At 41.8% G+C, this 20,734-nt stretch overlaps 1 protein-coding gene across 1 annotated transcript in view; it reads left to right on the forward strand.

Moving 5' to 3' along the window:
* Positions 1 to 2,867: 2,867 nt before the first annotated feature.
* Positions 2,868 to 20,734, forward strand: part of STX7 (syntaxin 7) — a 31,310-nt gene continuing 13,443 nt past the window's right edge. Inside the window, exons 1-2 of the mRNA XM_074537800.1 lie at positions 2,868 to 3,200; positions 9,505 to 9,645. Of these exons, the coding sequence (XP_074393901.1) occupies positions 9,564 to 9,645 (82 nt within the window). The 5' untranslated portion in view covers positions 2,868 to 3,200; positions 9,505 to 9,563. The remainder of the gene's footprint in view (positions 3,201 to 9,504; positions 9,646 to 20,734) is intronic.

Raw genomic sequence — 20,734 nt, forward strand, 5'->3', positions numbered from 1 at the left:
TGCTCCTGCCTTGGAAAGAGGACTCATCAGGAACATGAGGCCAGGGCTGGGCTGCTCCCCTTCATTTCATCATGCATTGTGCTGGCCCAGGAGCTGCATGGAAATGAGTGCCTCATCTCTGTGTCACTGGTGGCCCTGGAGCTTGTGCCACCCACGCTGCCGGGTCTGTATTACAGCGACCTTAGACGGTCACTGTGGTGAGAGAAGGATGAGAATCTTGTTTCTTGATCAGAAGGCTGATTTATTGATATAGGATATATAATACATTATAACTATACTAAAAGGAAGAAAAAGAGAGGTTGCAGAGAGCAGCTATGCTAAGAATAGAATAGAAAGAATGAATAACAAAGTTCTTTGCCCAGGGAATCTGTCCCTGAGCTGCTCCTGTGATTGGCCTTTAATGGTACACAAGGAAGATGAGCCAATCACAGGGACACCTGCTACATTTCACAACAGCTGATAACAATTGTTTACATTCTTCTTCTGGGGCCCTTTGCTTCCCAGAAGAAGGAGAAATCCCAAAGAAAGGATTTCTATGAAGAAATGTCTGCGACAGGGTCTGTGTGCCTGCTCGTTAGGGCCAGGGCAGGAGCACGAGGTGGGAGGTAGAAATACAGTCAGGAAGGTGGGTTCAAATTTGGATACTGGGCTAGGAAGAAGGTGTGCTTTTTCCAAATCACACCATGGTGGTGTGGCTTAACTTTCATCTTTCAGACATTATACTGGGCATGGATCCCCAAACAGGACATCGTTTCATTTTCGTTTTACACACATGACAAGAATATAAATAGCAAACACTCTGACCTTCAATCAATAAATATCCAGAGCACCTTCCATGGTATGCAGTGACTGTGCATAGCAGGGGCTCAACATTTCCCCATTTAATTCAGCCATTTGAAATCTGATTATGTTCCACAAGAACAGGAAAGGTAGGTAGATGATGATTCCTAATTCAATCCCCAGGTAATGCTGGTGTGAGAGCCCTAGAGACAAGCCAATGAAATGCATTTAGGGGCACAAATGCATCAGCATCTCTGATAACACTTAGGCAAGACTTCTTTACAGCCCCTGTCTGTGCACCATTGCTAGAATAGGAAACTGAGGGAACCTTCTTGTTTTATTTAAAAGAGTGAAACAGGACATGTTCTCCCAGTCAATGACTTTTCTATAGGAGTTAACAAAAATATTCAGAGGGCATACCATGCTCTTAGCAGTTCTGATCAATAAATATGATCAATAGTCTAGTACTGTACATTCATAATTATTTTATGATTCTATTGCAAAGGCTATTTAGGTATTTTTATATACAGACATTTCATTGAAAAGCTTATTTTATAATCCATTTTTGCCCCTCTCAGGCTTTTATATTATTCTTCAACTGGTTATTTAAATAATAATGACTTTGAGATATTTAGCAGTAAAATGTGGATGGTTATGATGTGAGCTAACAGTAGGTGAGGAGCAGGATTTTCTTCATAAAGTACACAGTTTCACTAGGAAAGCATTTGGATACCTTGTTTCTGTAGGATGAGAATGAACATTGATCAGCAATGACTAGGTCTTACCTCTAAGCCTAAAAAAAAGTATCCAAATGGTGACCTGCAGGAAAAGTAGTCTCACTGATGAAGGGCCACATTTTAAGGGGAAATGCATTTTTGAAATCATAAAGTAAAAGATGTACTATTTTCTGGAGGGAAACTGACAGTGATCTCTGCGAAGTTTTATAAAGCAGGAGTGACTGGGTCAATCAATGGAGTTTATATGACAGAAATAATAATCGAGGCCCTTAATTTGGAAGGAATGTGCATTATACTCATTAGTGCACCATCTAGTGGGATTTTGGGGGAAACACCTGCACATGTAGCAAAGCTAAAATCATCACTAATAAAATAGCCTGGTAAAAATAGATTGCCTATGTATATCGCATTCCTGCAGCAAAAAGACATATCAGAATGGCTTTTCTCCTTAGTAACTTCAATTCATGAAAGGGATAAAATGACACTTCCAACCATCTATTAACGTCAGAACTCTATATAGGCATGCAAGTCTCGGAGACTATGTTGTTTCTTCTTTCAGTATGCTTTGAGACCCTGACAGAACCAACCATGTAAGGTAAAGGGTAGTCTTGCCTATTTCAGGCCTTTAACTTAACACTCCATTGTGTTTGCAGTTTATTAGACTTCTCTGTTATTATTGGGTTAGGATGCCTAGTATGTTTTTCACTGCTTCAGCTATTTCTAAATCTTAGCAACGACCAAGGTCTATGATGAAGCAGAATTAAGCTTGCAGTTCCAGTTCCTGCAGCTCTTCCTCAGGCGAGGCTGGCCTGTGTTGGAGGAGGCGGCGTTCCCAGCAATCGGGTCTGCGGGCTGTTTGCTCTGTGCTATTTAATGCGCACGGGGGTATCCTGCAGACGAAGCAGCTCGGGCCCGGGGCTCTGGGGAGCGTCTGGCCCTGTCATTGTCCCTTTGACGAAGTGGGGAGGATGCAGAAATGCCTCCAATGCTGTGCAGGCAGTCTGTCACTTCCCAGGTAGCTGGGCCGGGAGGAGCCAGGGTGCTTGGCTATCCCATCCTCCTTGTCCTCCCGAGCCCGGGGCCGGCAGCCGTGTGAACGCATCCTTGATTTTTCCTGCTCCTGCCATCGCTTGCCCCTAATCCCAGTTGTATATTGCGTATCTCTGCATTCAAAGGCAACTTTAAAGAGATCTACAATTTACCACGCCCTCTCTTTGAATTGTCCATTCCCCTTTAGAGTAGAAATAACCCAAGCGGAAGGCAGGGCGGGCAAAGCAGGCTATTAACAAAGTAACGTCGTATTTTTCACTATAATATTGTATCCTTGCCCATGTTTTCGCCTTGCTTCCTGGTGCAACAGCAACCATGCAACACCCTGAAAGACACTCTCTCCGCCCTTCACCCTCACGTTTTCCAGTCGCATAGGGCTGCGGCTGCCGGGGTGGCCCCGTTCCCCTGGGCAGCCCCCGGGGCCCGTCAGCACCAGGGTCGCCCCGCAGGCCCGGGAGGGGCCGCCCCTCAGGGACCGCCCGGCCCCGCTCGCAGCCGCCCGGGCGGGGCCGCGCCTCCTCCCGCCTCTCCCGTCACGGCCGGGCGGGCCGGGCCGGGGCCTGCCCGCCCCTCCACGCCCTGCACCGCCACCGCCCCCAGCCGCACCCCTGGGAGCGGGCTCGCCGGGGCCGGGTAAGAGCCGCGGGAGCTCCGCTGGGGCGCTGGGGGTGCCGTCTGCCGTAGGCAGTGGGGATCCGGGCGGCGTCCGGCCCGCCGGGAAGGGGCTGTCAGGCGCGGGGAGCCTGTCGGAGGGCGGCGGGAAGGGCCTCCTGGAGCCGGGGCCGCGCCCCCGTGCCCGGCCGTGGGGCGAGCGGGGCGGCTGGGGGCGAGGCGGGGGCGGCGGGGCCAGGGCTGCGAGGGGAGCGCGGAGTTGGAGCGCGGCCGGTCGTGTCAGCAGCAGCTCCTTTCCCCGCACCCTTCCCTGTGACACCCACGGTACTAAGGCTTGGGCTCGGCGATGCTCTCGGGGGAGGGTCGGGGCCTACAGCGGGTGTTTTATAGCAGCTGGTGTAGAACTGTGGGGTGGGACGGGCACCCCCTCCTAGTGGAAATGCTCCCCTTGCTGTTCCAAGTCCGAGGTGAGCATGTCAGCGGGAGGAGGGGACATTATAAAAGTGGCCGGTGTAAGTAGTGATCCCGGGCCTGGCGCCCGGCGTTATCGCTGTTTTCCTGGTGAATCACTCGGCGCTGCATTGGAAACTCAGGCTTCTTCAAACTCAGCAAGGCAGTGGAAGGTTTCACTCCGCTTTGCATGCACCGCAGGGCACTACACCTTAATTGAAAACGCCCGGTGTTAAAATCTCAGGATACTTGGTCAGAAGCAATGTGCTCCTGTGCTGTGATCCCCTCCACGAGCCATTCAAAGGCAGACGGCTGTGCCAGCAGGGCGAGTGGAGCCCTCCTGACGGGTCATTATGCAGCCTTATGCTTTGCCGGCAGTGCAGCCCTTCTGCTTGGAGCCTGGGGATTGTGCAATTGCTCTTAATGGAAAAGAAGGAAAAGGAGACAAAAAAAATAGTTAAAATATGTCAAAATTAGAAGAAAATGCTACTCAGTGTTGACATTGTTATAACCTGTGTCTGTGTTTGCTTTATGATGATGCCTTTCATAGTCTTTGGAAGAATATGAGGTAGCACTCTGCTTGGTGGCTTACACTGAAGTGAAACTCTTGAGAGAGGAGAAGAAAAGAGACCATGAGCTATATGTGGTCATTAGCACCCTGGTAGGCCTCAGAGAGACTTGGCATGCATTGCAATCAGATTTTGTGCAAAGGTAACTTCTCCCTCCGTGTGCTTGATCTGTTCACTTGGTTGCCAACAAGCTACCCTGATAAAGAATTGGGTGAGAACAAACAGCACACCACATATATCAGGCTTCTCATCCATCTTCTTTTTCCCGTGAGATAACCAGCTGCAAGAGAAACTGGTCACTTTGAAATGGTCATCAGGTCCATTTTCAGACTTTTCATTCCCTCTCTTTCCCCATAGTTCCAGTCCCTAGTGTTCCTTTTCCTTGCTTCATTGTAAGGCTTAAATGCCTTGTGTGCTCCTAGGAAACATAATTCTCTTGCTTAAGGCATTTTGCCAAGCACTAATATGTTCTCTTAGGCTTGTGAAAGCTATGCACTTCCTTCACCTAGTTCATCATAAATATCAGTGTGGATGAATCAGACAATTGTAAGGGTGGTAATTTTTATCCATATATGCTCAGCGTTGGTGATGCGTTAGGCCTAGTAGAATTTCAGGCTTCTGTAATTTAGCTTTTCATGCTGAGCAGTTTAAATGTCACTGCTTTAAGTTGCGTCTTTGTTCAACAGAATCATTTTTAGAAAAAAATGACTAAAAACACTGATCAGTGGCACAGTCTAGTAATTACTTCAAAAAACCCCAAACACAGAGCTGTTAGATTGGTTTTGGTAGGTTTCAATATCAGTAACATGGGAATTGTGCAGAGTAGGTAGGCAGTACCTTTTGACATCTCTTCTATTAGTGTTGATGCAGTTTTAAATAAACTTTGCTTTTTCCTACCATATATGGATTTAAGTTTGACTTCTACCTGAAAGTAGAGGATAAAAAAATAATCTGGAAACTTTTCTTTTAAGAAGGCAAGAAGAATTTAATTTTTCTGCTACTTTGTTTGCTTATTTGTTATGCTCCACGGTAGGTTTTGTATTATGGGGGCCTACAGCCTGCCTGTGGACCAGGATTTCAACACAAGGAGCTGTAAAAGCAGAAAGTGGGAAATGTAATATCAGTCTCTAAATATTTTACCTGAAGTATAAAGGAAAAAGAGACATAAGTGCAGGAAAAAATTAAACCTCTTTCATCCTTTAGCAGAATAATGACAGATTTAATGCTCACCTGTATCTTATTAATTCAGTTGCTAAGAGTCTGTTAGGAGAATCCCTCAGGTGCTGTAGCAGGAGGTCCTTATTTTTTCTGTAGCAAACATTGTGACTTGATGAAATTTTCGCCCAAGTTTTTCAGCAGTTCATCACTTTTGGCTGTGTTTTCACCCTGCTTGAAGAATTTTGACCTTTTTTTTTTGGGAGGGGTAGTTCGTAAAGGAAGCCACATATTGTTTAGGAGAAGCTTTGTTACTGTGACCTTTATTTAGGAAAAGAATATCCTGTAAGGAAAGCCCCATGAATTATTTCTGGATACTTAAGGGCATAAAATCAGATCAGATTTAAATTTTCAAGTGTTCTATGGAATGTATTGTGTGCTTTTTGCTTTTTGAAAGTTAAGGGTCCATGTAAACATTCTAGGTCCTAATGCTATAGTATTGCTCAAACAGACAAACTGTTGCTTAAGGGTTCTTATCCTAATGTATCTGGGCTAGACTTCTGGGAGAAGGAGAATTCTTCGAATACCTAAATGAGAAAATACAAAATAGATTAGGTGCTTATTAACTGTAGCTTACTGGAGTCTGCAAAATATTTGTGTGACTGCTGTGAAATCTGACATGTGCAGTGCTTGTCACATCACTTCCTTTTGTCCTGATGGAGCTTCAGGAATGACACTGGGGAGCTGCTTAGATGCGGAGACTTTCTGGTCTCTACATTCATAGTCGATGGAAAAGTGGATTTTTTCTTATGCCTGATAAACACCTGTCTAGAAGATATGTTGGTACTAAGGTTCATTTTTTGTTTTGGTATGAAGTGACCAAATGACGTAGGAACTAGTTAATGCAGAAATTATGGAAAATATCTTCAGTCCTTTGAGTTCTTTAAGCCTCAATGTACAGGGAGATCCTGCTTCAGTTAGTGTTAACAAAATGTTCTGATTTTTCATTTAATTTGTGCCTGTCCACTCAGTTCCTTGGAACTTCTACAGTAGCTTGAAAAGCCGAATTGGCACTCGGTGTACTCCTATTGAGAGGCAGTGATGGTGAGCAGAAGATAATAAAATGTACAATCAGAAACTCACACCTGACTGAAACTTTTAGAGGAACTGAAGACTACCACAAATGCAGCTCGGTTCCATTCTGAAGGCAAAGTGTACTTCCTGCAACTGCAGCAGGCCTTTAACTTCCCTGTTTTGTAAGTTGTGCAGCCAGTCATACCAAATACATCACAGCAGAGTACTTAAATGCTGTGGAAGGGAAAAGGGGTAATTTCTGTGGAAATGCAGTGTCTTGATGAATGCTCCTATAACCCTGGATGGAAAGAAGTGCTTGGTGCATGCTTGTTTTTTTTCCTGGTGGTTGAAACCCTGACCTTGTCTAGGTCATTAGCAGTTGACTTTCCAAGGGCTCAGCTTATCTGTGTTTTCAGAGGAGCTTGAGTAACTCACAAATGAAGGGGTTGTGAATGGAAGAAGGGTGTTCATCAGGTTCAGACCCATGTTACTGTGAGAACTAGAGGGAGAAAATGTGGTGAAAATTGGGAGGTGATGACAGCTGATGGCTGTCCTCTTACCTCTCTTTCTGTCTGTTCCCCAGACAGTCACTTACTGTCACCTACCTGTATTATTGAAATACTCAGGAATAGCTCTGTTAGCAGAGGAATGTGCCTGGAGTAAACCAGCTGTGAATTTACATGGCCATCCTACAAATTTGCTATAAGTCTCAATTCTTAAGTATATGAGTTGATAAAAAGAATTGTGTCAATGATTAGAGAGATCTACAGGTGCAGATGAAAAGTTGAACTATATCTTGTGGACTTTGTACTCTGTCTTCTGAACATCTTGCTATCTATTGTGTTTGGCTGTCGTAGAAAGTTGAAAAATTCTTGTCTTATGTATTGAACAATCTGTACACTTGTCAGTGTAGTGGAGTGTAACTTCTTTAAAGATATTTACAGTTAGCTGTAGAAATTTGCAAGACAAAAAAAAAAGCAGTAGCTGCTTTTGTCAAGACTTGGATGAAATATTCAGTGCATATCTCTTATTGTAAAGGTATTCCTGAGAACAGTGCTACGGGCAGCTGTTAGGTGAATACCAATATGAAAGAAGAAAAACCAATCATGAAATGTTTCAGTTAATTCTACACAAGGTGGCTTGGTCTTTTGCCATCTCTTCTCCTTAGCAGTGTCATTTTAACATTACCATTAAACATAAAAGTTAAACAACTTTTAACATTAACTGTAATATTTAACTAAAAAGTTTTTTAGTCAGTAGCATTGTAGTTAGCATGCTACTAGGGTATCTAGAAATAGTAATAACTTTTACAAAAACCTGTCAGAAGTTCTGAGAAATCTTTTTCAAATTTAGTTTTTAGGTCGTTTCTTTGGATTTTATGCCTATTATTGCATTTTTCACTGAATTGGTAGATTTCCTTACTTAGTCAATACACTAAGGTATAGAGCCATTTATTTGCTGTAAAGGTTGTGTGGGTTTGGTCTTGCAATACAAATTCAGTGCGATGTTGCCTGGAATTTCCAAAAAAAAATTCCAGCCTTGGCCCAGATAAGTGGGATTTAGGCTGGCTGGCTGACTGACTCCAGACTTTAGTCAAAATAACTTGAATCTGCAGGTGGTACAGATAAAGGAAACGACACTGCAGACAGTTATCATGACTGGCAATGGTGCAGCAAGAAGAAGAGTGCAAGTACACTCCCTGTGGCCTTGTCTGCAGTCAGGTTGTTCATTACTAGGGCCTGATCACCCCAAGCAGGGTTTGGGATCATAGTGGAGCAGCCATTTTGAAATTAAGCAGAGTTTGTCTTCATGGTAGCAGCAGCTTTTTCATGGGGCACAGGTGATGTCACCTAAGGGTGGCAGGGATGGGCCTGACCTCTGAAGTTTTGGTGAGTTGTACAATGTCAAGACCAGTACATGTCTTGGCTCTGCTAGAGATCATTTTATATGACAGAGATGTGAAACCAGTTGTGTTTTAAAACAGCCAGGGTATTGCTGCCTGTGTTAATACAGGCATTTCCAAGGTAGAAGGAAATATTTGGCTACAAGCACTGTTAATTGTTTGTATTTAAAAAAAGGTTTTAAGGACTTTGGTTTGCAAATTGTAGTACAGCTGCTGTCATACTTGACAAATCAGTTGGTCCTTTCATTTCCTTATTTTCACACAGTAAATTTGCTTTCTTTTTCTCTATACCTGAAACGGAGTTTTAGTGGTGTCTCTTAACCAGAAGCTGATGGGCCAGGAGGAGAGGACATTGTTTGGAAGGCACATGGTTTGGGTTGAACAATGGAAATGCGGAGAAGTGGTGAAGCTAAAATGTTCAACCTGTGATGTGCAGGAAAGCACAGCCTGGATAAAATTGTGGGTTTGTGTTGGATGTGTTGCACTTGATTATTCTCCATTCTCACTGCAGAACAGATAAACCACTAATTTTGATTTGCACAGGTATTGTAATTTATGTCTTGCTAAATTTGATTTAGGATATGTGCCCATGAGCTTGTGCTGAAATTTTATCTGTATGGATGGAAAAACACCCCTAAAAAATGTGTTTGAATACCCAAGTTGTTGAAAAATGAATTTATATTGACAAATACAGCAGCTGAAACAGGATAAAGTGCTGATTAGCATTCATAGAACTTAGGTGGCACTGGGTTAAACTAAAACTGAAGTTGATACAAATGATTGGTGTTCGGAAGAAACTGGTTGCTGCCTTTTTTCTGAAGTTTTTTTTCTGGTGGTTACTTATGCTGGATTTTACTTTTGAAGTGGGTGATATATGGTGTGTAAATAACGATGTAATTGGTTTGGGATGTAATTCTTCAGAGGATTTGGCAGTTTCAGATTAAGCATCTTTTTACTGGAATGGTAAATACAATGGAAATTACACTCTTTGATTACAATGCGGAAAATATATAAGTAGTTTGACAAAAAATAAACCCTGTCTTTGAAGTACAGTGTGTTCAGGGAGGGTAAATATTAGTATATGGAGTTTTCTTTAATCTTCTCCCATGTATTGTTTAAGAAGATGAAGACCTTTATAAATCAATGACCAAAACATAACTATTGTTTTGTGTAGGTAGAGACTGCCTGTCATTTTCCTGTTGTGGATGACTGTGACAGCGGATCTACTCAGCCATGTCGTATGGACCAGGTTTGGGGGATCCTAATCAACTGGCCCAACGCATAACTTCTAACATCCAGAAGATCACACAATGCTGTAAGTTACATTTGTGAATGTTTTGTGTAAAATTTTAGTAATGGTGGTGGCCCCACTCGAGGTGAGTGTCTCAGATTCATTCATGGGAATTAACTCTGACTCTGCCTACTCACTTAGTAGGTTTTTGACACTCCACATAGAGTGACCATTCCTTCCTTCATGTGTATTGTTAGCAGTGATCAGCCATGGCAAGTACAGATAGTATCACTCTGTATTCACCAGTTTTGTCCTGGCAGTTAAAGGACACTTTAAGGTGTTAGGTTGAGGTGTTTGCTGAGCAAGGATTGCATCAAGTATTTACTGAAGCTTGAATTTTTTAGTGGGGACTGAAGCTGTGGCCTCGCAGGTTCCCCTTGTTCCTTGTATGTCTTAGATATGTAAATAAGATTCTGCAAGTTTTAAAATACCAGTGCTTAGTTTCATACTACTTAGTATTTTTAGCCACCTAACTATAGTATTCAAACCAGAGGTTTATTAGGCTGCTGGGATTGTCAATCCTTTTTCCCTTTTTCACCATTTTCCATTTTTTTTTAATGTGTGTGTATACAAAGCAAATACAACTTGATTGATAAGCTATGTTAAGCATATGGTTCATCAGAAGGGAAGTAGTCATGAACAACATGTGGCTAGTTTTGGTACATGTGTTTTATGTTGTGCAGGATGCAGAGTGCATGCAGAAATGAGTATTTTAATGTTAAAACTTCAAATGAATTCTGGACAGTAAAGTATGTCAGTTTTGATTAAAATTTTGATCTTTGTTTTGAAGACAAATTCTAGAAGTTGGTATTTGTAGTGCAGGATAGTGGCACAGACTGGGTTTTTTCCTGTTTTTTCAGTTACATTTTCTATTTTCTTTCAGAAAGAATTTCTTAAGATCTCAACAGACAAGAACAACAATTGCAATTTTGCCTTATTGAAAAGTTTCTGTACTTCAGGGTGGTATTTCCACAACCTAAAGTTAACAAACCAACTCTGTAAAAGTCCTCATGCTTTATTTCCTAAAATCTGCGCAGTGAACTCATTCAGTCTGATGGCTTCTAACTTGGTCTTCCAGAGGCAGCTGCCCACCTGTGACAGACACTGAGCCTTCAAGATGTAAAAAAAAGGTTTTCTGTCAGATGACAACATAAAGTCAGTGATTGAAACTGGAGTATTATGAAAGTTGCTGAACATAATTAACTGTCTTGTGCTGGACTCACTGATTCCTTAATCTCATCTTTCCCCTTCTGTCCCTTCTCTTCCGTCTTCTGTCTCCTCCCCAAGGCATGCTAACAGCAAGCTGCCCATGCTTAGATAGGAGATGTGCCAGAAGCGTTATCTGCAGTCCCACTGTCTTTTGTATCTTGAAATTTAGATGGCTAAAGTCTGAGCAATAAATAGGTGCTGCTGCCATGCCAAGATCCAAGTCCAAATGTCTCTAAGCCCCACTGCTGCATGGCTTCAGAAACAGGAGCTTTGCTCTGAAAAGCAGCAGCCAAAGACTTTTCTAGTCCTGGGAGGGACACAGCTAGATTCCATCCCTTGCTCTTGTGTAGATCTGACTGAATTGCAACCACTCAGTTACTCTTGCAGTCCATAGATTTTTATGAGGGTCTGGATCCTATGTGTTTCCTGAACTGCGGTCTCTAAGGACTTACGGACTTTTCTAGCTTTTTTTCCTACTGTGTGTAATACCTGTGCAGCTTTCTATTGGAGTGTGGGAGCTGCAGGAACTTCCAGGTCAGATGGAAGAAACCTGCAAGCTTAGGCACCTATAGTGCTAGTGAGATGCTGACCATGTCTCTTAGACTGCAGTTTTTCATCTTGGTTAGGAAGGAAGGGGGAGAGACAAGAATCTCAACCATAAATGCATGGGTTTCCATCTTAGCAGTTGCCTTGGTTTTGCAATTCTGCCTGGAGATGCTAAGCATTTGTGAGAGGCGTCAACACATTTGAATTCTTCTTGGTTAACCTGGAGATGTGTAGATACTCTGGTTTTCAGTGTGAGATTAATAGAGGAAATGAATTTCATTTCAGATCACCAGGCTATTTCAGGAGGTACCTCAAAACTAGTTTACACTTCTTGCAAGCAAGGTGGGAATACTGCTATAGAGATGGAGATGAGATAAAGATTAGTCGAAAAGAAACTGGCCCTTTGAGCTACAAGCTGGCCCTTTAACTTGTTGGGGAAATACAGAACTTCCTATATTAGATAACATTGTGCAGCCAAGATTTCGTAATACACCAGAGTTTATAGGAAGCAGAATGGGTGAGAACAGCAATCTTTAACATTTCTTCAAGGTTGAATTATTACATCCTCACCTTCCAAGTAATAAAACTGATCTGTTTCAAGATAAAATACATATGTTAAGTACCTCACTCATAATACATGGGCAGGATGCTGATATTGTATTAATACTCTCATTGCTTTCCTAGTTCGTCTAGCCCACTGTTACTGATTGGCTAGGAAAGCTCCTCTCTATGCTGGTTTAACACACTGCTTCAGTAATTGTATCAGTTGCAAGATAGTATTCTTTTTGGTTGGAGTTAATGGAAGGACATCTGCTTGTGTTTGGTAACATCTTGTTTAGCCTTTTAACTTTAAAGAAAAAAATTTTTTATCTGTTGATGCAATCATGCCATTGATTGTTTTGTTGAAGGTGTGTTAAGAGCTATAAATTGCTTCTGCCTTGTACAAACCTTTGTTCAGCTACTGCAGTAAATGCTATCTGTACTGGACTTTTTGAGTTTCTTTGGAGGAGAGGGTGTTGGTGAGTCCTTCGTAGGACCTTGAAGATTGAAAATGAGCTAGCTAATGGGAAGCAGCATATGCTGCTGTGTGTACTGTGAGTTCTCTTACACGTGCCTGTGTTTGAGATCCCCAACCCCAGAGCATTCTGTGTGTAGAAACTTCTCTCAGCTGTTCTGTAGAGAAGGATGTGCTTTGTTTCACTTTTCCAGCATTTCTGCAGAAATAAATGTATATAACATCACTTAACAACATCTAGAGAACAGTTGCTTTGCTCAGCCTGAAACTCATGTTTTATCAGTGACATCTCTGAGCTGAGATTTAGGGAACTAGTCAGAGGGGTATTTCTCTATTACTTTTGTCACAACTGTTTCACTGAGAAGCTGGAGTTGCAAAACTTAAGGCTGCTCTTGACATCCAGAGAAAGTGGTGGGCCTCAGGCAGGAGAGAGAGAGGCTCTTAGACCCACTCCTGGAGTTTTAGAGTATCCATGTGACTCTGAGCAGAGCTCTGAAGTCTGGGGAGTCTGAATCACATGTGCTCAAATGAGCTGCAGTGTTGTGTGCTGAACCTCCGTGAGGGCAGCAATGCCTGCAAGCCATGTCTCGCTGGTTAGGTTTCAGGTCTGTATTAACAGCGATGAGAAGCAGATCTGCAAACAGCTAAGGGAACTTCAGATTCAAATAATAAAGCCAAACAAGAGTATAATGAGCTAGACTTGGATAGCTGCTAAATTTCTGTCTTACTAGAACACAACTGGTAGTTAAGATTTGATGGTCTGTCTGGATCCTAGTCTAAAGTAACTGTAATTCTCATTTCAGGCCTATATTATATCTGTTTATAAAATCTAGGTGACCTATATTTCATGCTTTAAAAGTCCAGTGCTGTTTAAAGGTGGCTGAGGTTTGTCCCTAGCTTTCTGAATATGAAGAACAAGAATATGGAGGAGAGAATATGTGGAAGAATATATGTGGGATGTAAAGCTCCAACCTGTCTGGCCTTTGCAGACAGAGAACCTATTATCAAGGTGGTTTAATCAGTTTACTGAAGGAGCAGTTGTTCTAGAACTGGATTTCACAGGTAGCACTCTCACCTATTTGTCAGCTTAATGGCAGTGCTATTAACTTGAGACAAATCGAAATGCTTCCCTTCAATATTTCCTTGAAATATTTCCTCTTGTCTACAGCGACTGGATAGACAAGGAATGAGTGTGATGCACAGATACAAGATGAGCTATCAAAACATATATCTCTGTAACAAAACAAATTCTGCCTGCTTACAGAACTGTATTTCTAGTCATGTTCATTTACCTTACTGGGATATGCCTGGGAGGATGAACACATGTGATTGTTTTTTTCCTTTTTTTTTTCTTTTTTTTTTCCCCTCCCTCTCCTTTGGAAGGGCATACAATTGTATAAATCTGCTCTTCCAACAAGTGGACAGATGAAAGTAGATTAAGTGAAACAAACAAAAAGCCTAATTTAAAGACTTTAAAATATGTAATTTTCAGACTTCTCACAACTGAAGATGAGGGGGAGCAGTTCTTTGAAATCTGACCATTTTCTGTGTTTTAAAGAACTGATTCTCTTTGTGTGGCAAAAAGAGGGAAAGCATTTTATTTAAAAAGATGTTCCCAAGAGGGAGAAAAATGGGAGTTGCATTCCTTTACAGGAACAACTTCACAGTTATAAATGTAGGAAGGATGCAGTTAGAGGAGTTGGAGGAGTAGGTGACTCTTCTGCTCAGCTGGAAAGATTTGACTCATGTCTGTGACAGGAACGCTGCAAGTAGTCAGCCATGCATTTTCCTCCCCCCACATACAATAACTCTGCCATGTGTGGGGCACTGAGGAAGCAGGCTAGTGTGCCTTTGTTTTGCTTTGTAGTTAATATTTTATTTGTAGCTACAAAATATGTTACTTGGAGCAGTCCCTGAAGAAAAGCAAGAATGGTGCAGGCTAGATTTCTAACTATCAAGTCTCCACTGGCATCTTGAGCTGGGCTTTGGAGCTGCCCATTTAGAAGCAGTTTAGAATGCTGTCTTTTGCTTGGAAACACAGAACAAAGCCTGATATTGGTAAAATATACCCCGTCTTTGAGTTTTAAAACACTTCTTTTAAGGCACTTAAATTTTTTTTTTTGTTTGCAAACAGTAAACAAGCTAGAGAACCTACATTAACTGTTGTAATGGATTCATATTCCTTCCCTACCAAACCCTTCCTTCACTCCCCAACTCCTCCAGGTAGTGTCAGCATTTTGCACAGAGTTGGTTGAGATGCCAGTAAGAATGGCATAATCTAGCCTTGCTCAGTATTGGCATGGTAGGTCACTGATGAAGTATTTGACTTGTTCATTCACACTGGAGATCAGCCCAGCTCAACAAACACATTCTCTGCATGCTGCAAGGTAATAAAAATAAAATAAAAATAAATAAATTTCATTAGCCACAATCCACATATGATTGGAGGCGGTCTGGCTGACTTTGAGAGATACTTTCTCATAGGGACTTCTGCTTTCTGCTGATGTCCTTTGCTGCTTGTTAATGCAGCACAAGTATCAATTCATATAGAGCACATTCCTGGAAGGTCAGCTTAAACCAGCAGAGATCCCTCTGCCATGTGATACCTGTCCTGTGACAACAATTTGATTCCATTTCTCTTGCATCTCAAGTTTTGTATAAGCTACTATTCTCACTGAATATCATTAAGATGGGAGTTAAATCAATCATATGACTTCGCCTGTAACTTTATCTGACTGTAAAAAATAATAAATGTAGATTAAACCCTGAAAAATGTAAACACTTTCAATGGATGCCTTTATGTTGTGGTTTAAGCCTACTAGGTATTTAAAATGTTCTGCTAAAAACATTCACGAAAATCTGTATCTGTCACTATGTTTGAAACACCAGCAGGTTCGCATGATTACTCTTGGCTAAAGAAGAACACAGATGGGCACATGAACAGTAAATGAGATCACTGAGGTGTTGAAATCACAGCCTGTATGAAAAGAAAATTCTGTTTTGTCTATATATAAAAAGTGTGGTTTTGTACAGGTGTGGTTCTAAAGAAAACAGCCTCCCAGTAGAGCTTGTTGAGGCTTCTAAAAGTGGTATTGTCGGAAATTTCCAATTAGCTGCAGTTAACCAAATTAAACTTTGTGGGAACATACCAGCTGAAACAATTTTTATATTATTATTGTTGCTGTTGTCCAGAAGGTTTCTTGGATATAGAGTGAAGTTTCTATAAAACCTGGAAAAGGCTGGTTATTTAGGGATTTTAAGAACCATTATATCCTTACACATTTCATTTTGTGAACTTCTTCCAAGGCTGAGGAATTGCAGAGAAAGTTAGCTAATTTGACTCTTTTGAAATGCTTGTCTTTGCAATGAGGTGAAATTATGAAGCTCACAGTTCTTAGTAGAAGAATAAGATTAGTAGAAATAAATAATTTCTCAAAATAGAAATCTTCAACCTGAATAATTTCCATGCAGTTCTTAAAGCTTTTTTTTTTCTATGTAAAATAGCATGTACATTTAAGAAAGCATGCCTCACAGGTTTGTCTATGAATCTGGGAATTTTTTTAATATTTTTTGTGTTTCATCTTGTCTTTGGCTGACATTGCACAGGAGGGGCAGGGATTTATTTATGCTAGCACCAGAATAGATTGAAAAAATGAGTCTTCCATGTATGCCCCAGCACAGTGTGTGTCAATATATGCAGAAAAGGGAGAGTTTTTCCTTGACTGTCACTGTATTGCATTACAATTATTATAAAGGAGCGAGCTGGCCAGTGAAGACAGCCACAATTTTACTGCAACTGTTGCTTTTGTTGATGGAGCAAGTATAAATGGACTTACCTTGACAAGATAACTTTTTCAAAACAGCCTGCACTTGCAGCAGAGGAGAAGGGATGTGGCCAGAGTCCTCATGCTTCTTCCTGTGTCTAGAGAATTGTATTTCAGATCCCTCTAAGGTACTTAAAATGCCTGTTGCAGCTCAGTTTTGTTGGTTTTATCTCCTTATGGACAGGAGATTGCATAGCAGCTTGATTATACAGAGAGCCCTCTATCGAATCTGCTATGAAGCTGCTGTGCTGGGGCTGGACACTTGTCAGGGCTTAGAACAAACCCAGGTCAGTGACTGATTGTGAGTGACCCTGCAGTAGCAGCTCCTTGCTTGTGTTGACCGGTCTGTGGTGTGTTGTGTCTCCTTCCATGTCAGCTCCTGAGGTGGCTGCAGTAACGACCCGGCCTCTTAAAAACCAGACTTCCTTCGTGGAAGTGGGTTGGGTTATGGTGTTTGTGCCGTTACTGCTTACTGCGCGACTATGCTTCATTTTCAGCATTTAATAAGCTCCTGGTATTCTTTAGAGAAATGCTCAAACTTCTGGGTTTCAGGAAGTTACCAGGGATACTTTAGGATAAGAATATAAAGGGATTGATTTAATGACTTCACCTTGGCTGAGCTGTAATAATTGATTGCATGATCAGTTATTGTGCACTTGAACAATGTGTGTTTAGTGTGTTCTACACCCACATTAGAAGAACAGCCAATACTTCAATCCCCCCGCTTCAGTCTGTCCTTGAAAGACCATTATAGATGGGAGTACACTAGAATGAAATAATTACAACAGCTCTGAAAAAAATGAGGGCAGATCCTGAACTTCAGGCATTGTTGCTGGTGATCCTGGTTGCCCTGGGGCATGATTCTATTTAGAAATGCCAGAAGTTGTAACAAAATATAAAGAAAAGGTTATAAGACTGGATGTTTTCCCACTAGTCCAAGCCTACTAAGTCTTTGGTCCTTAGATCTCAGGGGACAATCTTTAGGCCTATCCTCATTTTATTTTCTTCTTCCCACACATGCATCATTTACTGTTTTTCTGTGCTGATGCACTCTCTTGTTTTAGAATAATCAGTATTACATACCGAGTTAGACAGAATAAGGCAAATTAAACCTTAAACCAAATTACTGAAGTTTTTGGATATTTGATTTCAATTAGGTGAGTTCCTGGGGATGCTTTTTGGTGTATACTGGTCTCTTTTGACTGGTGTCCTGGATTTGATTCCTTTGAGAAACTGTCACTCTTGTTTAAAGTAGGGCTAGCAATACAGCACTGTGGCATTTATGTAAAATTTGAGGGAGTGAACTGGATTAATAGCTTTAAAGAGGGTCTTACACAGAAGACTTATATCTGATGAAGATATTGCAACTAAGTCAGAATCACTGAGTCATATAAAGGTTTGGGTTGGAAGGGACCTTATAGATCATCTAGTTTCAACTCCCAGCAATGTGCAGGGATGCTACCCACTATATCATATTGCTCAAAGCCCCATTCAGCCTGATTGTGAAGGTTTCCAGAGATGGTGCATCCATAGTTTCTCTGGGCAACCTCTTCCAGTGCCTCATCACCCTCCCAGTAGAGAGTTTTTTTCCTAAACCTATTCTCTTTCAGACTGAAGCCAATCTTCCTTGTCCAACCACTAGGTGCCCTTGTAAAATGTCTCTTAATTTTCCTTGATCTAGGAATGTTTTCTGCAGCATCTCTTCATCTTTAGTCAAGTATCCTCAGTTGAAGTGCAGAAAGAAAACACATTGAATTGGGTTTGAATAAATTGAGGAAGTTTGTCCCCAGGCAAAAGCAGTTTGAACTGGTGTAATTTTAACAAATAATTCTTTTGTTCCAATAACCTGCTCTGAAGGGACTCTGAAGTTTATTAGATTCCACACAAATTAATCTGTAACTGGATGTGCTGTTTGTTGACTCACTTGCTCAGCTGGAAAGAAGTAGGAGATTTCTTCATAGTTACCCAGCCGGTCGCAGCGCGTGTGAGGTATTTGACAAAGCATTTCTGCAAGGTGACTGTGCTGGTGCTGTAGTCACTGCTTATTTGCCTTATGAAGCCATAATTGGAGCATAAGGCTCACATGGAGCAAATCAAATGTTGCATTAGGTATACACGAAGAAACACTTTGCTGATTCCGTTTATTCTCCTTGGGTGCAGGAATAAGGAAAATGAGTGAAAAGCAATGTCTTTAAATATCTGTTGTTGTGTTAGCCCTGTGAACCTCAGACAGTTACTAAAACCCTGTCACTTTTTAAGTATAGGGTGGTGACATAGGTGGGACCATTACAATTAACATTCAGGAGGAGCTGTTCTGCTCCTTCTTCCTGTGAGGTCCCAGTCCTTGCTGTTTTGTAAGGCAGGTTTCATTGTTCTTGCTCTTCCTGCTTGTCTGGTTCTTGTCCTCTGCAGAGCAGTGCCTCAGTGTTTGTTGCTTGTGCTGCTGTTGGTGTTTCTTCCATGCACACCCAGTGAGTGCCACATTTTCCTGTGGAAGTATTAGACCATAGCTTTATGAAACTGGGCAGTGTGGTGGATCTGGCTGAAGGAAGCTGAAGGAAAAAACAGCTGCTGGATGGCTATAATGCAGTTTTGTGTGATCCAAGTAAGAAGTGAAGTTACTGCAGTGGGGTAATGAGCAGCACTAATTAAACATATTTGCCCTCAATTTCATGCTTCTATATTGAGGTATATTTTTTAGAACTCTCAGGATTATGTTGTCGATATATGTCATTCTCCAACTCGTAAAGCTGCAACAATCTTGGTCATGGCCACCTGGGGTTTTAAAGTTTGGTTTTCTAAATGTAAAGTAGAACAGAGTTTAAGGTAGGAAGATAGCTGGTTGTGGGTAGTTTGAGAAAGCTTCTCTCCTGTAGCTGGAGTTGCTGGTAAACATTGCAAAGTAAGACCATCCTCAGTGTCCTTTGTCCTTCATACTGTAGCTGAACATCAGTAACAGTCTTGCACACTTCTCAGCTCTGCCAGAGAAGGTAGGTGGTCTCCACTCTGTTCTTCATTTCCATTCTCTTAGTTGATCAATTGCCTTTCAAACATCAGGATTTTACTGAAGTATTTGAGTGGGGATTTTTTTTTGCCTTTTCTACTGCAGCAATGCTGTGCTGTTACACCTTGTACAGTGATTACTGATACAAGGAAGTTTTGTTCTTTGCTTGCCAGACTAAAGCAAGGGTAGTTGTGTGATCCAGTATGTGAAACATGGTTTTATGTATGAAAAAAATGTATGTATTACAGATTAGTCAGGAACATGTTTCTCAAGTACTCCTACCTGTTAAACATTGTGAATATTTCCACTCCAACTATCTCTTGTATCTACTATCTCCATGACTCTTGTAGAGAAAAGGAGGTCTTTTATATGACTATTACTTTCCTTTTTATGTTCTCCTTAACTAGAGGAAGAGCCTTCCACTGACTAGAAATGGAACCACTGTTTGGCTTAGTAAAAATAAACATGAGCTGACTCTTGAATAATTTTCTCTGTAGGAATTCAGGTTAGGTCTTAATTGTTTCTCTGGCTCATCATTAACCATGTCTGACCTGTTTCTGAGCATGTGATCAGCCTTAGAGAAGCTGAGTAGCTTTTATCAGCTAATAGCTGTGTATTGTGACATCTAGATCAGGAATACTGCAAAAGACAAATGAAAAGTCTTCTTAATGTTATGGTACTGCTTCTTTCTAAGACATGACTAATTTTCAGGTGAAAAAAATGGGATTCCTTTGCATGCACGACAGCAGTTTCTTGGGAAAAAATGCATTTTACTTGCATGCTGTACTGTGCTTCTGCTCTGCTCAGTTTCCAAAGTGGACTTGCTTTCTTATTTGCCAGCCCACAGCTGGCAAGGTGCTGTTCCTGCCAGTGCAGTGTGAGCCCTGCCCTGTTGATTTTCATTCTATGCAAACATCTCCCCTGGTGTGCAGTGTGAAGTGGCTGCAGGAGTTTGCAGGCTGTTGCCATGCGCCGGTGACTTTGGTAAAGAACGCCTGCATGCACATGTGGTGTGTGCCCTTGTGCAGCTCCTGGGCAAAGTCCAGCAGCCACCTGTGCATGCCAAGGAGCCTAAGTGCTCAGAGCCAGTGTCTGACTTTGCACTGAAATGAATAAAAATCATGCACAAGATCCAGTCAGTCTCTGTGGCAGGATTGGTAATGTCCAGGACAGGAGGGACCTTAGGTTATTCCTGTCTTTTGGAACTCCTTGGGATGTTTGAAGAATTGGGAAACTGGGGAAGGGAGAACCATAATGAGCCTAGGAACTTGTCAAAGCTGTGCTGTGATCTTGGGTCCCTGACTGTTGCCAGTATGTTTGCAGTGCAGTGCTAGGGCTATGTGAGCTAGGCCTAAGCCTTTGGCTCTCTGGGACACTTGAGTGTTACTGATGGACTGAGGGCACCAGAGCAGATGCTGTGTGCTGTGGTCTGCCAGCCTGAACTCCCTACACAGGCCTGAAATGCTGGCTAAATGAAGGAATGAGGCAGTAGCCTTATACATACAACCATCAGCA

Source organism: Zonotrichia albicollis, chromosome 3, assembly GCF_047830755.1.
Source record: "Zonotrichia albicollis isolate bZonAlb1 chromosome 3, bZonAlb1.hap1, whole genome shotgun sequence".
NCBI lineage: Eukaryota > Metazoa > Chordata > Aves > Passeriformes > Passerellidae > Zonotrichia > Zonotrichia albicollis.